General features: G+C 40.9%; 1 protein-coding gene across 1 annotated transcript; it reads left to right on the top strand.

Moving 5' to 3' along the window:
• Positions 1–3,274: 3,274 nt before the first annotated feature.
• On the top strand, positions 3,275–16,838 carry LOC110978267 (sodium-coupled monocarboxylate transporter 1-like). The gene is made up of 15 exons (XM_087132581.1): positions 3,275–3,965; positions 6,724–6,789; positions 7,501–7,552; positions 7,725–7,792; positions 8,261–8,415; positions 8,598–8,735; positions 9,486–9,615; positions 10,210–10,298; positions 10,811–10,923; positions 11,076–11,143; positions 11,951–12,037; positions 12,309–12,559; positions 12,723–12,826; positions 14,335–14,465; positions 14,681–16,838. Exons 1-15 carry the CDS (start codon positions 3,606–3,608, stop codon positions 14,735–14,737), a joined length of 1,869 nt encoding a protein of 622 aa, XP_086988707.1. The 5' UTR covers positions 3,275–3,605; the 3' UTR covers positions 14,738–16,838.
• The last annotated feature ends 84 nt before the right edge of the window (positions 16,839–16,922 follow it).

The following is a 16,922-nucleotide window of genomic DNA, read 5'->3' as shown; positions in this document are numbered from 1 at the left end:
TTATGTGAAAGAGAGATAGAGAGTCAGAAGTCATTTTTGACTTGCTCGAGAAAGACAGAGGTTTGGAGAGTGATTGTGTGATGCAAGACCGGTTTTGACTCCCTAGCATCAGAAATCTGAGCCAGCAGATTTAGCTTTGTTGTGGATCTGTTTGACCACTTTGGAAAAGGACAGAAAAATCTGTTTCCGTGAGAATTAGGCAAACTAGGGCCTAATTCCAGCCACATAGACGTCCCAGTCGGCATTAACGACTTCATGGCAACAGTTCACCTCCCAAAACAGTTGTTCAGCAAATTACTGTAAGCGTTGTAATATTGATGATTTTCTTGCTTTTATACATCGAAGTAAAAGCTTGCAGACGATGAGGTTTCGTCATAATTGTAGTAATAAGACTATTAAGCTGATCCTGGAGATGGAGGCTGATGATTTTTTAGAAGACCGGAAATTTACATTTATGAAAATAAGGATAATGATATAAGATTTGTGGTAATTTGGAATTGTGGAGATCGAGGTTGGAAAGGAAACAAATTGGAGCATGATTTCGCTAGTTCTTTAAAACTGTTAAGGTTTTGGGTTTATAGATTTATTGTAGATGGCCTTATGTTGAGACTGGTCCCACTGACTCTACCGATGACTGAGAAGAGTCCCTTGTGTACCGCTAAGGAGCATAGACTCTGAACTTGCTCTGCTTGACCGAGCTTTGGGCTGATCTACATGCAGTTTTGAAGTAGACACCAGATTCAGGGGGCTACAGAAACTTCAACAGATGGTGGACCAATTAATGTTACTATTTCAATAATTTAAAGTGGATATCTGATGGAACCTTTCTTTTCATGATTGATGTAATCCCAGAGTCACTTGACTGACTAATTGAGTATAATTGAGTTTTTGTGACTTAATCACAGACCTGTAAATAATTAAATAATTCTGTAAGACGTTAACTTTCTAATACCATATCGAGCTCGTGTTGTAAATATTGGAATACAGAATATTGGAATTCCAGAAGACCGTTTGATCTTGTTATTTATTTTGATTGTCGGTGCATCCTATGGGATTCGGGGCTGCCATTCCTCATTGTGAATAGCCAAATGTCGGAGTGGTGACACTTGTCTAGGATGAACACGATTACGGGGTTCCTAATGACGAGAACCAACACGCAAATGTTGTTCATGAACAGGATTTTTTGCTCTCTAGTGGATGGAGAACGTAAAAAAAAATGGCGGACTTTGGCAGATACTACAACGTGACATTAATTTTGTTGCATAAAATAAGCAGTATTGCCTTCAAAATTAAAAAATTAATAAAGCCGTAGAAGAGAATGGACCTTCTTCCATTGTACATAATTTTGTTTGGCTATATTATGACTTAAATTGTTGTAAATTCGTTAAAATCGTCTCATCTTTTCATTTAGTGTTAATACAGCGGCTTTCATCTTGAATTTTCACCCAGTTGCGCATTCCATTTGCAAGTGGGAACCTTGCACTCAGCGACCCGAGAACACTGTTCCCAAGTCTTTGGAGGATGGGTTTCCAAATACACGTGTGGGTGCTAGTTCAACTGCATCTGCGTATTTACTCTGCGTGAAAGCTTGCATGCGCGCTTGGTAAAGGGGAAAAAACGGATAGTGCTTGATTGTAAATCGTCCAATGAGAGTTTGGTTCTTGGTCATGAATATGTATGAGGTATAATTATAATAACAGGCCTCATTCATGAAGAAGCTTTTTAAAATCTTGTTCCCTCATATTCAATGTAGTGTATTAAATGGGGGATGCTGCAGACTAATTGGGCTCCAAACCTTACTTTATTTTTTGTAAATGTGGCTTGCAATATTTAGATAAGATGGCGGTCTGGTTTTCCCTGAACCTGCTGCTCAGTCGGGCCGGCCACGTCAGCAAGTGGTCTAGCTTGGAAGGCCGGTGACGCGATCCGTTCAAGTGGCGGCAGTTTACCGCCTGGCCCGCATTACCACGCAGACGAACCACTCACACCTTCAAATTTCAGCTCACCACAACCACTGCCAACGGCAAGGACGACAGGAAACGGGTATAAGTCATACACGGCCAGGATGCTGATTTTTTTTCGAGACAGGCGTACGCTTTCGCAAAGGCCCCTCACTAAACGCTACAACTTTACACCAACATTAATTTACAGTTAGTGGGAAATTAACTTTGAGGAATCAAATGAATTAACTTATCTGTAGATTTCTGAGCGATTATTTATAAGTGTTGTGATTATAATACATGTACCTCAACTGTTTCACTTACTACGCAACAAACCCACAAAGAGTGTGGGGCTCCCTTCCCTCGCTCAGGTATGAATTCTTCTGTGCGACAACACGACTCGAACCCACGACCTCCTGCTTACTAGTGCAGACGTCTAAATCACTCTACCACCGAGCTTGCCAGGGTCAACTGGCCGGTCTGAGTCAGGTGTAGCAGCGGGTACCGCAAACTATATTTTCAAGATGTGCTTTTGCGTAACTTAAAATTAACAACTCCCCGACGCAAAGTACATCTTGAAAATATTTTGCGGTACCCGCTGCTACACTGAAAAATTTCCCGGGTTAAAATTTAACCCAAGGAAGGGTGAAGACTGCAACTACCCAAATATGGGCTGTGTTGGGATGGGAATTACTTTCTGTTTAATTTTCACCCACAAAATGAGTGGATATTAACCATTGTTTGGTCAAAACAAACCAGAAATTAATTTCAATCACCCAAATTGGGTTGAAACAACCTGAACTATTGGGTAGTTGCAGTTTTCATCCTCGCTCGGGTTAAATGTAACCCAGGCAATTGGGCAATTTTCATTGTACTCCTGACTCAGACCGGCCAGCTGTCCCCGGCAAGCTCGGTGGTCGAGTGGTTATAGACGTCTGCACAAGTAAGCAGGAGGTCGTGGATTCGAGTCCCACCCGAATAAGCTGGTGAATTTTTTCTCAAGCTATCGGAAAAGCACTGAGTATACAGTGTTTATGAAAATATGCGTCGGGTGAGGGCAAGAAAAACTACCCTGTAATTAAAACAGTCCACCTGAGTATACCAGTAAGGACTCACATTATACGTTCAAGCTTTGCCTTGGTTTGGTATAAATAAGCCTTATAATTGGTCTTACGCATTCGTCATCTGACTAAGCCAATTCTTTGAACAGGTTGATCATTGCTATTTTCATCCTACCACGGTAAATCGTAAAGTTTAATAGGGTATTTGCATTTTATTGTTCATTTATTGCAAGATATTTTTGTGCCTTCTTTCTGCGTTATTATTGCATATCTGCCATCTGTTTGGCCATTGCGTACAGTACAGGTTTGCTATCAAAATGTATTGTCTGAATAATTTATCATGAAGCGTGCACGCATGCCTTGAATTAGGCATATGAACCAAACGTTGAACGAGCCCTCTCATTGGGTACCTCCGAGGCAACGACGGTGAGAACAGGCCACGTTTGCATAACACACGGAGTCAATCTGAAAGTTTGTGACGACAGATAGAACGCTATAGTTCATTGAAACAGGTTTAATTGGAAACGTGTGATCTTACCGCCGCAATACCTCAAGAAAAGGATCTATCTTTAAAAAAGTCTAAAATATTCAAGTTTTTATAAACATGAGTTTCTTAGATGTGGATCAGACTCGGCACGTGTTTCAGGCCGCCGATTACGCCGTCTGTGGTTCCATGCTCTTAGCGTCTCTTGCTATCGGCTTCTACTACGGTCTGAGAGGCGGTCGGCAGCGCACCTCGGCTGAGTATGTCCTGGCCAACCGCAGCATGACCGTGGTCCCCGTCACGCTGTCACTGTTGGCAACGCTTTTCTCGGGTATCAGCCTTCAGGGGTTCCCTGTTGATGTCTACTTTAGGGGTACCATGTTCATATGGTCGATCCCCGCGCTTTTCATCGGGGGTGTCATCGCTTTTTACATTTTTGTGCCGTTGTTCTACAACATGGGAGTCTCTTCGGTATTTGAGGTATGGTAAACGCATTTTTGTTGGATAATCATGTCTGACTGAACTCAATGTCCCACAGTAAATGTTTTGAGCTTTCAAACGAAACCCTCTTCGTGAGGGTGTTCGTGTCGCCATCTTCCTTGTCACGTGCATATGGTCCGGCCTGAACCAGACATTGGCCTGTTCTAAATCAGTTCTTGTTTCATTAGACTGATGTTCCCGGGTGGTTTTTGACACCATATTTCGTTTTGTTTCTGTGCATTAGAGGCATCAGCATCGATCATTTCTTCAAATAATACGACCAGTGCTTCACATTTATAATGAGCCTTCCACTGGTTCCATTTTGCGCCAAACTGCGCTACGGCGCCGTGTTGAGTGCTAGCCTTTAGTTTGACCGAAGTGAGCTTACGGCACAGGTTCTGTTCGCAGAACTTGATTTGCTAATCACCAATCAATTGAGAAGGATTTATTCTGGTATTATACATGTATATTGACAGTCGGCTACTGGACTGCAATGGAAGTACAACTTTGTAAAAAAAAGTTTTTAGTAAAAGTTATACTGCCGATACGTCTGAGACTACTGCAGCCCTCATGTAACCCAGCTATTTTTAGCCTGTACAACGGACAAATTTAATCAGGAATCACCTAGAGACCACACCAATACAGTCCTGAGAAACCCGAAGGAAGCTCTTGGTGTCGCAATTCTTACCGCTGCTTTATTGTTGGCAATCAATCACTACCTCTTTATCGGCCCCTGTAGGAAAACAGCATCTGTTTCAAACTTATTCCCGACAGTCTTAAGAGCTTTTCAGTGGTGGTGGTGGTGGTGGGGGGGGGCATGTTGTAGGCTGGGTTTGCAGGATGGTAGTTGTTGGGGCTGAGATTTCGATATGTAGCTTTATTCTCAAGTTATTGGTAAACTAGCATGTAAAATTGCCAGAGTGCCTCAGTTTGTCATAATGTGTGCCAAGGGAACATTCAACCTTTTCGAACCATTAGACTGGTATTGTGTCCGCGACATATAATGGACTATTCAAAGCAGTCCGTATGAATGAAGGCATGCATGTTCTCTTTCCTCAGCTGCTTCCATGGTTTAAATCCGAAAGATTGAAACTATAGGTACAATACGATTAAGAGTGAAAATCACTCTCAGTTTTATTGAAATAATCTGACAAAATGATCACTCTAGTCGGAGCTTGAGTGAAAATTGGATCTTTTCGATTGAAGAAATTTCACTCTAAAACGTCTGGTCCCTAGTTTCTGACTGTTGGAGTGAATTTTCATTCAAAAAGACTGAGTTTTCACTCTTTTGAATCTATAGAGTAGCCTTTGTTTTCCCTGCCGGCATCCAAGTTTATTTGATGTGCATTACGTTAAATTCATTCAATGTATGATTGTTTCATCAGGTTGGTAATTTCCTTGCTGGAACAAGCCAGTCTGAATGTTAGTTGAATATTTTGTATGTTGAACCAATTTAATTTGGTGACGAATTTTACTCAGATGCAATCACCAACCTGATAAAAATATTGTACAACATATGAATAAATCCCAGTCATCGTTGGTGGATCGTTGATCACATGGCATTGAATTATCACACAGCCAGCGCACGATGCGCGTGCAACGCACCCACACACAGAGTGCCAAAAATTTATAAGAACTCTGAGTTAGAAATGGATAACAAATGCTGCCAGATCGATTGCACTGCAGCTTCTAGTGGTGCAAGTTTCTTTATTGCAAACTAACGAGTGATCAAGATCCGCCGTTCACAGTTCTACGAAATAATTATAAGAACTTGTTTTTGTAAGTTATGCTGATGCTGCCAACATAAGGAAATAGATAAAATGTTGCCAAACGATTCAATGAGCTCGGAATATCCTGTTGAAAAATTTACGGATTCACAACTAGGACAACTTCGAGTTTGAATCAGTTAATTAATCCAGCTGTACTCAGAAAATGAAATGATGAGGATTTACAGATGTTATATAAAACAAATCATGAATGTCGCCCTCTTGGAATAGACCGTTTCATCTGTCACCTCATGCAATTACTCCTACCATGGCACTCATAAACATTCATTATTTGTATAATATTGGATTAATTTTTTCGGGAATACAAAATCGCACCGTACCATTCCTCAGCTTGTAATAACGTTAGAGTTCTTGCAATTCCCCTCAAAGCCTTCTGAAATTGTAAAATTGTTCCATTAGAGTGATGTGCATTAATAATAAAGAAAACGATAATAATTATATACATTAATCGGTAGTCTAAAAAGTAGGCTATGATGGTAATTACATGGCTGGTAATCTTAGGTTTAGTAGGATTTTAGGTCCTGCAATCAGATCAATTATGGATGAACACAGGTATATTACATGAGTAAATAGTCGGCAAAACATTAACGTATTCCTGCCCAAATGAAATGCTTGATGAGGTTTTCTTGGGCTTTCTTTGAAATTGTAGGGGTCTCCAGTTCCTTAAACTTAAGACAATTTATGTCATTTCTTCGTGCTGTTTAACTTTTTTCGAGTTCTTTATTGACCACGTTTCTTCTTTTCCCTTTGTCTCTTGAGATAGAAAAAAAAATTAACAGAATTTTTCCTGATTCCAAGTTAAAATATAACAACACTAATAAAGTATTTCGTAACACCTTTGCAAAATGTTAACATTCCACAATGATCAACACGTTAGGCCCACTAACTCTTTTGACTTCAGTTTTTAATATGGGGATGTGGGCAGATTGAAAGCTATAATTATACTAAATTATATTCTCTTTTTGTGGAAGTATTTGGAGGCTCGATTCAACAAGGCGGTGGCTTGTTGTGGACTTTTTGGCTTCGCGTTGTTTGCGGTAGGTTTTGTCTCTGTATCGGGAACTTATTTGGATTTGTTTAATACGAGACGATGGGCGCGTTTGCCGGGATTGGAATTGAAAGCTTCAAATATCCGTCCCGACGAGAAAACAGTTTGCCCTCCTCCTGGTAGTTTTAAGGGGTAGCTGCAATACATTTGTTGCGATACAAACCTTCAAAATGCGCCTTTGTGTCTCAGTTAACTTTATTTTCAACTTTTGTTCACTTGTTTCAAAGGATATTTTATTGCCCTTTTAGGTTCTATGTTAATGAGTATTCCATATTTATGGCCAAAATTGTGATGTCATCCTAGGAAGAAAGCCTTTTGGTTCGTACAGAAAAATGGTCCTGCATCATGTTAGATTTTTCTGGACTAAATTTTCTCTTTGCTGATTTATTGTCGTTCACGTGCATAGAAGTAAGCAGTGAGTATGCGTTGAGTATGCATGGTTTCATTAAGTAAATTCTGGCGTGACGTTTTTAATAGAAAACCCTTGCCTGGATGATATGCCAGCAACAGCGCCCTCAGCTGTCAAGGAAAAACATTAATGATTTTAAACGTTAAAAAAGTGCACTTTTCAAAGCATTTAGCCAAATAGGAGTGAAAAAGAGTTTTCATACATTGAACAGGGGTACAAAGTTGCAGAAAATTGTGTTTGAGAAAAGTTGATTACAGTTATACACTTTAACAGTCTGTGTTTCATACACAGCTTCTCTACATGGGCCTGATAAGTTTCACGGCTTGTGCTGCAACAACTGCAGGTGTGTGGAATAAAAAAGATTAAAAGAAAAAATGACAAAATTAATTGCTTTGAATGATTCTTAGTTTCATTTGAATTAATTGAACCTTTTGGTGGTGGATGATATTCGATTAGGCGTAAGAATCTCATTCAAGTTAATATCCCTTGCGTTTGTTTTCTTCAAATTTCTGCAGTGACCGGACTAAGCTTTGGTATTGCTGTGTTGTGCCTAGTCGGCATCTGCACTATTTACACTGTCATTGTAAGTGAACTTCATCAATCCGAGATATAACATAGTTCTTTAATATTAGACAGGCCGTGCTCAAATCACTGGAAGTAGCTACAGCCAACGCCAATGGATGCAGCGATTACGAGTGTTCTCGCACGTATGCCATTATGCATAAATTATTTCTGTCTCAATGTGTCCAACCCGCGTACACATCAAAGCATCAAGACTGCTCTCAACGTAGTTTTTTTGTCTTTAGATCATAATGATTTCAAGACTTGTTTTGAGGCTCGAACAATAATCTGTAGTGTTGGACAACGAAACCTCTACCGCAGGAATGCTGTAAGTGGTCATCAGCAAAGCTGTGCATTGAGGGGCTCTTGAGTAAGACATTGGACACTAACCTCGTCAGCTTGCAAGTGCTTTTGTTATAATAATGGTCTTTTTTCATTCACGAGTTTTAGAAGTAATCCATCGCCTATTTTGCTTTCTTCCCTGTACCAGGGAGGCATCAAGGCTGTGATATGGACTGACGCTATTCAAATGCTACTGATATTTGCTACCATCGTTGTCGTTATCATTAAAGGAAGTCTTGAGATGGGTGGTATTGGCAACGTCTGGCGAATCGCGCAAGAGGGTGGACGAATACAGTTGCTGAAGTAGGCTAATGATAATTCTCATTAATCAATTCCTGTAATCAACCCTAATCTCATTATCGACGCGAAAAGCCAACAATTTGACAATGTCTGGCATGTTGAATTAGGTCTTATTAATATAGGGGATGATTATGTGCAGTTTTCGGTCAGTTGCAACCCAGCCCATTATTGTGTGTTCATTTCAGTATTAGCCCGGACCTGACGGAATACTACACAATTTGGGGGTTCGTCATTGGCCAGCTTGGGAACTTGTCTACGACAGTCTGTAACCAGTACATAATCCAACGCTATGTGGCCTGCAAGACTCTCGCCGTGGCAAAAACGTAAAAGCTTACCATAAGAACATATTTTGACTCTGTTATTACCAACTGATTTTGTCCAGGTTGGTCTTGTTGATTGTTTGATTTATCGTCAAACTTGAAAATTTATCTCCGTGCACGAACAAACTGAGGACTTTGTTAGGCCTACTTTGCATGTCCGTGGGGCTGACACTTTGCGTTGCGCACTGACTCACGCGCAGTATCAAGTGTCAATCAAGCCTCTCCGTCAACGCACGGTGAGGGGGGTAACTGCACAGAGATCGTTGGCTCTTAATCTTCTCATTCGGTTTCTTATGCTGATTTGTACCCGAAAGAAGCCAATCTTTGGTATTGTGCAGGAATATATGTAACTTGCACAGGAACATTTGTAACTTCCACCAAAAATTGTATACTGAAACTCACAATAAGCCCAACTCAACAACACATGCCCAAATGAAGCGCTTTTATAATGGAGATCAGTGCGATACGCCGAGGTCACTGGGAGGAGCGATGCGAGAGTACGAGGATCGACTGCCCAGCGTCGTCAGCGTAGTTATACTTAGGCAGTGCCTGTTTGTTCTACACGGATCTTGAGTCTCGCTCAGTGATCCTAAAGCTGCGTCGATCTATCACTAAGGCAGATTTGTTGTCAGTGAACCAACGTCGGTTTACTGATCGTGATCAGGATCCTCTTAAAACATATAGGCCCCGAGTCTCGCTTGGTCGTGCTCTATTCTCGAATGATCAGGATCTTGCCTTGTTTGGAATCCTCAGAGCTCTCGTTTTCTTCATGATTGGTTCCGGAATCTTCATAGCTTTGTGTGTGTTGGGGGGAGTGACACTGTACGCTTACTACGCTGGATGCGACCCAAACATCAGGGGCATACTGTCGCAGCCGGACGAGGTATAACCATGCCCAACGGATGTGTTTGAAATACTTTCATAATATTTCGATGCTGCCGTATTCGGTGCTGCTGTACAAACGGGACAGTATTAATGCACAAGGATGCGAATACTATTACCATAATACGAGTGATTCAGAGTAGTGCGCCTCCAAGAGTTTGCAACGTGTTGGCCAATCACAACGCGCAAATCTGTCGAACCTTTCCAAACGCGCACTGTGATTGGCCAACGCGTACCAAACTCTTGAAGGCGCACTTTTGTGAATCCACCCGTATTGTGCAACAGGATATGCCCCCAAAGAACTACACCACGGTTTTGCATTGATTCTTCTTGAGAAAGAGGATTCCTTGTGGTGAAAATGTTGAGTATCACTAATGAAGCACTTTTCCTTTAGATAATAAATTTCAAAAATTAGTGGAAATTGAGCGAAATAAGTGAGAATTTTATGAAATTATATTTAATCACGTTCGATCTTAACTAGAACATTAATGCGATATTTAACATGAGGATAACGTACATAGCGGCCCGTGTTCACTTATAGCAGATAAATTCTGTGACCCCGTTTGCATTGTATTTAAATATAATTGTTTTTCAGTTGCTGCCGTACTTTGTCGTTGAAGTTTTCCGTGGAGTACCAGGCATGGCTGGTTTCCTTCTTTCTGGTGTTCTAGGGGCTTCATTAAGGTGAGCGAAAGGTTAATGGATTGGAGCACCATGGAATTAGTTAATGAGCACGACTCAGCGCGTCAACCCTTGCCTCGCGGTTGGCCTGTTGCACACCTTTCGACTCCTGTTGTCTGTGGTGTGATTTTGGAACCGCAGGTGAATGCCTAAACTGATCTGTTATGGATAGACTGTATGGCATTTGTCTGACTGAACCTGCTGTGAGACGACATTTTTGTGGAAGGAAAGTGTAATTGTTACGGTTAAGATTTCGGACGCTATCGTCTTGAAACTTCGCAGGGTGATAAGCTCGACATATGCAGCAAGGTATGAGACGGAAAGAACCCCCCTGCTTTGTGTTGGTCATTGTCTCGCAAGAATCTGGGGAATTCCTTTCAGACATCTTGGGGGGATGTGTTAAGTAACAATAGTCTGGAATGTGTATAGGGATTGGACATGTTGGGGGGGTACCCCTCGGTCTCATTTCTTGCTGGGTATAAAGCTCGATTAAACCCTTTCCCTCTTTTTCGCAGTACCCTGTCGTCTGCCTTTAATGGCATGGCCATCCTAATTGGAGAGCATGGAGTCAAACAGTTGTGCAAGAATCTTACTGATGAGAAATACACGTTGGTCCTAAAAGTCCTTGGTATGTTACGGTGATAGATAATCGGTGGATTTTTTTGACTCAAAAATGTTTAAGATAAGGTGGTAGCTTGAGAGATTGCAACTGTTTGTTATCATTGCGTGGATTCCATCATACGATTTTACTATTGTGCCTTGGTTTTGTTTCTTCTCAAGTTACGTTTGTTGCCATCATCACGTTCGGGATAACTTTCCTGATTCCCCTCATTGGCAGTGCGGTACCTGTAAGTAAACCAGTACTGTAAAAAGCAGGAATGACGTGGGAACCTTTTCAAGCTGCTTGAACACAGACAAAAACGATGCGAGACTTCAATTACTTATTATAACTAAACGTTCTTAACTGCATGAATTTTGTCAGCGCGTTTTACTGCTAAGTGAGATTGGGCCTAAAGCTCCCCTAACCTCTATCCTATGGGTACGATCTGTCTGTGTCATTATTAGAACAGATAATCGCGGAAGGAGCCCTTTAATTTAGGACAAGGCTGCTGTCGAGTGGTCTCTCATGTTCGCAAAGTATTGACGGATAAAGGCGCCTTTTCATAATGTAATTTTTTTAGTGCGTTGCGCACGCGATGCGTTCACGCGTTTCACTGTCACGGACAGAAAAATCAACACCATTAACATAACACATGTGTGCATTTCGTTCGGCCGTCAGAATCTCCCCGGAAGCGATTTTGACAGATAGGCAACACTTGACGAAAATGTTGAGGTGCGTAATGGAAAAGGTGCCTTCAAGTAGGCTCCAAACTGCGTGCGCATTACTACTTTTCGTCTCAATGCACGCAATCTAATCGCGTCTCCGGGCATCGAGCAAACCTTGGCAACAGCGCACCTTCCGATTTTTGATATGCCTCATGTTTCCTACCATTGAGGTGGTGATGTGCCAGGACAAAGTAAGAAGCAACAAATTATGACCAACTTATTATTAAACAGTAATGTAATCAAAAAGGGGGTTTATTGGTGTATTGTTCTCACAGAACCTATGACACCGCGCCCTGAAATAACCCTTGTGCAATTTCAATGCATCACAGGCGTTACTTGCCATTGCTGGAGCCGTTGGTGGGCCTTTATTTGGTATTTACCTTCTGGGAGCGTTATCCCCACGATGCAAGGCAAAGGTAATTAAGAGTATTCAGTACTATCACTACGAATTATATACACTTGAAAAGTGTTTTTCTGTCACGAAATAAGTTTTAGGTTTAACTGATTTCATGAAGGATTGCATTTATTACTAATTACTAATCTAAAGTACTTGTTTGTAGCGTTTTTTTATAATTCAGCGTGGGTATGGTTAGGTAATAAACGCACGCACCTACCAGGCAATGCAGCTAGGTCAGGTGACAAGTCTTTCTTTTTAAGTTTGAACTATATGAAACTATAATGTTTCAGGGGGCATTCTTTGGTTACGTTGTCGGAGCGACGGTGGGCATCTGGTTGGGAATCGGCAATGTTATTCACGGAAATCGACTGGCTGGTCTGTTGCCACTGTCCGTTGATGCCTGCCCAGTGCCCCCTACATCGAACATGTCAGACGTAACCCTTGAAACCATGACAACGACCTTTATCACAGCTGATGGTCCCACCACTTCATTGGAAAATTCCACGTTCTCGCCATTACCGACCGATCCGGTTCAGCAAAGGTACAAAAGTTTTCTCTAAATAATGGATATTATACAATAACATCATTAACAAGTTTTCTGAGGATATATTTGGAGGTTGCCATGAAATTTTATGTTAATATATTAATTTAAAGTTACTGCAGTCGTATTTTCCGTTTTATTGTTAGTATGATTTTTTTTGCAGTGGTCCAATTTTGAGGCCTCTCTACTCGGTTTCTAGACTTTGGTATCCGACAATAACTTGCTTACTGACCATCGTAGTTGCTGTGGTTATCACTCTGATATTTGGTGAGTTCAGATTTTGTTAATTATATATAACGGGTTTGCCCTTACCCAACGTATATTAATAAACACTGTATGCTCAGTGCTTATATACGTTGGGTAAGGGCAAACCCGTTATATATAATTAACATCAGATTTTGTTCTTTAGTCCAAACCTTTTCTGGGAGTTGGCATGATCAGAGTCCTGTCTGCCATGTCTGTCTTGTTTTTGTTCAGTTTGTCATGTCTGTCCAAAGGCTGTTCCCCATAAGCCCTGGCTTCCCTGAACAGCCTCCATACTCATTAATTCCGTGATGCTTCTGCTATTATTTTCTCCTTTGTAAGTTGGTTTTTTCATCACTCTGATTTCTGTGACTAATGTTTTTATTAATCAATCATGTACAGTGTTATACAATGACATCACGGATTTCATGACTTTCCTGTGCTTTATCTTGCTCCCGTAAGAGTATGGAAATAAATGTGAATTGAATTGAATTGACTTGTGAGCTGTACATGTTGATGTTAATGTAAATTTGGGCAGATTAATCTTCACTAAATCTGATATATTCCTTGGATATGGCAGTGGATATTTTTGCCGTCGTTGGTAAAGGTTCCAAAACAACATTCGTTCGGCAACCTTGTGCGGATTGGTTATGGCGTCACTGTTGTTGATGTACATGCACCTAAACGCGGCGCGATACCTAACGCGTCCCATTTATTTTTCGCTGTTAAGAGCAATATTTTTACCTCCATTATTTTCAAAGTAAGTGACATTTGATCAAGCCCCGGTATTCCCTTGCATAAATCTCAAGCTTCTTTTCCTTTTCAAAGTTCAGATGAAATTTTATTGCAGCTCCATTTTCCGATTTTTTTCTCGTGCAAAAGGAACTCTTAAATATTAAAATGTGCCCAAAAAGAACAGAATATTTTTCGTCAGACTTGAAGTTGGGTTGTTTAAGCGAAAATAATGATACTTCCAGAGCTTATCGACTTTGAAAAACGTTTTGAAATGTCAATAAGAAATTTTCTGATTTGAGGGCGCCGTTCCAAGAATTTTGACATTTTTCAACACAATGATATTGGCATCGTAGTGCGCCACGTTAGGGGATTCTATACGGTCCAGTTCAAACCATGAGAATACACGGTTAGATGGGTACCGGCATCGATAGCTTGTTCTTACGGAGAACTTCTCTCAGTGTCGGTGTTATTACAAAACTGTTAAATAGCATCGACGGGTATTGCTGGCAATGGTGACATCATAAATGGACCAATCAGAACAAGGCTATCAGCAGAATATTGTTTTAGAAATTGTGCTGGCCATGGCAAAATATCCACTGCCTTCAAAGATACCTGTTGAATCTCATCATTGATATTCCTACTGCACTGGAGGGCTATTAGCTCACTGGAATGCCAATTTATCGTCAATAATCCTTGGTATATCATAGGGTAAATCATTTTTGTCATTCAAGGCAGAAATGCCTCAGCCAAGCTGGAGTTTACATGTAAATACTAAACTTCCTCTTCGTTTTGTTCAGGTGGTAATGATGCAGATACCGTGGACCCGAGATTGTACGTGCAGATGCCAAAGTGGTGTCACTGCGCATGGCCGTTTGGGGCCACCGTTCGTAAAAAGAGTTGTGACTTGCAACAAGCCGCCAAATTGGAGGTAAAGTCTGATTCCAATTGAAAATGACCTATTGATTTTTAAGTTGCACCTGCCCCGCAAACCCTTTTACATTTCTTATTTATTATCTCATCAGAAGCTGTTGTGCACAGGAATGTTTTTAATAATAAGGGGACTGGACGCAAACGCCTGACTGGTTTTAATGGTTCGTCATTTTAGAAAAATAGTATACAGGTTTTTTTTTAATCTCTCACAAGATGAAGACGACTGGAACTGATCCACTCTTCAGCGAGAGTGTTGGAAGTCCACCGTGAAACTCCAAGTTGATGTCACTGGCGGAGGACCAATTCAAAAGCCTAAGCTCTGCTCAGACATTGCAAGACCGCTAAAGGCTATAAGGGGAAAAATCTTGCCGACGGTTAAATTCAAACATTAATATGATGTAGGAATTTAAATTACAATCGTAGTTTATTATAAGGAATGAAAACTGCTCAACTTCTTGTATTTACGGTGAATTGGGAAAATTTTGCAAAACCATATGTTTCGTTTCATTATTTAAGAATTTCTAAAAGCTTGTAAAGTTTCAAGACAATGGTGTTCAGTCATGCATGACAGGAGGGATACCATCAAGGTATCATTAGAAAGAATACTGCTTCTACTTTTCAGAGATCCTTATACATTGTAATCATATCTCATGGTTTGGGCATATTAACCCCTTTCCTCAGGGTTTGGTTTTTTCTGGGATACCCTGTATAGCGCACACCCCTTCTTCGAGAAAAAAACGGCTTCAGAAGCATTTTTAGGGGCTCGGATTACTGGTGGTAAAATGAATAGAAACAGTCCCAGAGATCATCCTCACAAAACCAGCTCGAAGGAGTGATCAAGGTGGGAGAAATAAGAGCATTTTGTCTCAGGTTTCTTAACCATAGGAGAACAAAGGAATTTCCACACCAGGTATAATTCACAACACTCGCACGGATTTCATATGAAAATCTGGACTCGTAAATCCTTAATGTAATAAATCAACACGCAGAGGTCATCATTAAAGCTGCCAACGTATGTGCCGCCTACAAGAGTAATAAAAACGCTTGCTCGACATTGCTTATTAAAATAATTTGTTCGTGGCATCAGAGTGGCAAGCCAGCCAACCATCGCCTTTGTATTCGGTAGGGTAAATGGGTGCTTGTGCCTCCATTCAGTATCCATTTCGAGTCCAGAATTTTGTTTAAGACGTCCGTGGAACTTATACCCGTGTGTGAGAGCGCTAACCTTACATTTACCGGCTGGATAAATTTCTCATTGTTGTTAGATTTCGCTTGAAGTATGCAGGAAAGTAGTCCGAGTATACACTCTGAAATGATAACAAATATGTTATCAAACTATTTCTCTTGCTTAAGCTGCTCACTGCATAGCCCTGTAATGTTGAGGGGCATAGCTGGATTTTTACGCGGGTCCTCATTAACATTTTGTGATCCCATGGATTATTTACAATAAGACGAACCGTCACAGAGATACACGTACTTTATAATTCACAAATTTAGGACTTGCGGCTTGCAATTCGGAGTCTTTGTTCACAAAACCTACGGTACGTGTACCTGACTTTGTGCATGGGCATAGTTTACGTACAGACGGGCGGCTGCTTTTAGAGGGGAGAACATGGTTAAGTTACTACTATATTTGGGGTGCTTTCGGGGAAGGGTCAATAAAAAAACTGCACATATAAAATTGATAAGAAAACTAAAGTTCTTGCCATAATCTTGCATTTCCAGTGAAAAATGCCTCTTCCAAAGAGTCACCAGGTGGCACTATATGCTGTAGGGCGTGTAGTTATAATTATGAACGATGTCTGTGGTAAAACATTTATTGGACAAGTTCGACCAAGGACGATAGTTAACCATCCTTGCAGTTCCTTACTCTGATCGAAGGCACGCTTGTCGACCATGATGGTTGGACTAGTCTAGTCAATTAACCCGATCGCGACTAGCCTATCGAGGTTTTCGGGTCGGAATGGACTAGTTATACGAAAAATGCCGGAAAAATTACAATATGTCACTAGTAAACGACCGTTTTCACTCTTATTTAGCTATTTTGCCCTTCCTGCGGCCACTTCTTTCCCTCGGCCTAATGACCTGACACCGGTTGACTAGGGTCGTTCCGACTTCTTCGCACTTCACTACCTCACTGCACATGCATGCACATGGCACGTCACGAATCAACCACTAGTTGGTCTTTATCGAACTGCCAGCGCGCCCTCTTGTGATCTGCCTGACAACCGAACGGCTGTTTTATTCTGTGCATTAGAATTTAATTTCTAAATTTTAAAACTAGCACATTAATTCATATTTTCTTGTGATGAAAATGAAGTATTATATATAAATCAATCAGAAAATAAAGTGTTTCGAGGGTCAATTGCAATTCATTATGTCAGACTTTATCTAAACGTATTTAACAGACTTTTATTAATACCAAGGAACAGTCGTGGGTGTATGTGTCGCTATG

Source organism: Acanthaster planci, linkage group LG02 (genome assembly GCF_054643075.1).
Source record: "Acanthaster planci isolate LZ-2023a linkage group LG02, COTS_SCS, whole genome shotgun sequence".
Classification (NCBI taxonomy): domain Eukaryota; kingdom Metazoa; phylum Echinodermata; class Asteroidea; order Valvatida; family Acanthasteridae; genus Acanthaster; species Acanthaster planci.
This window is presented reverse-complemented; position numbering and strand designations above follow the sequence as displayed.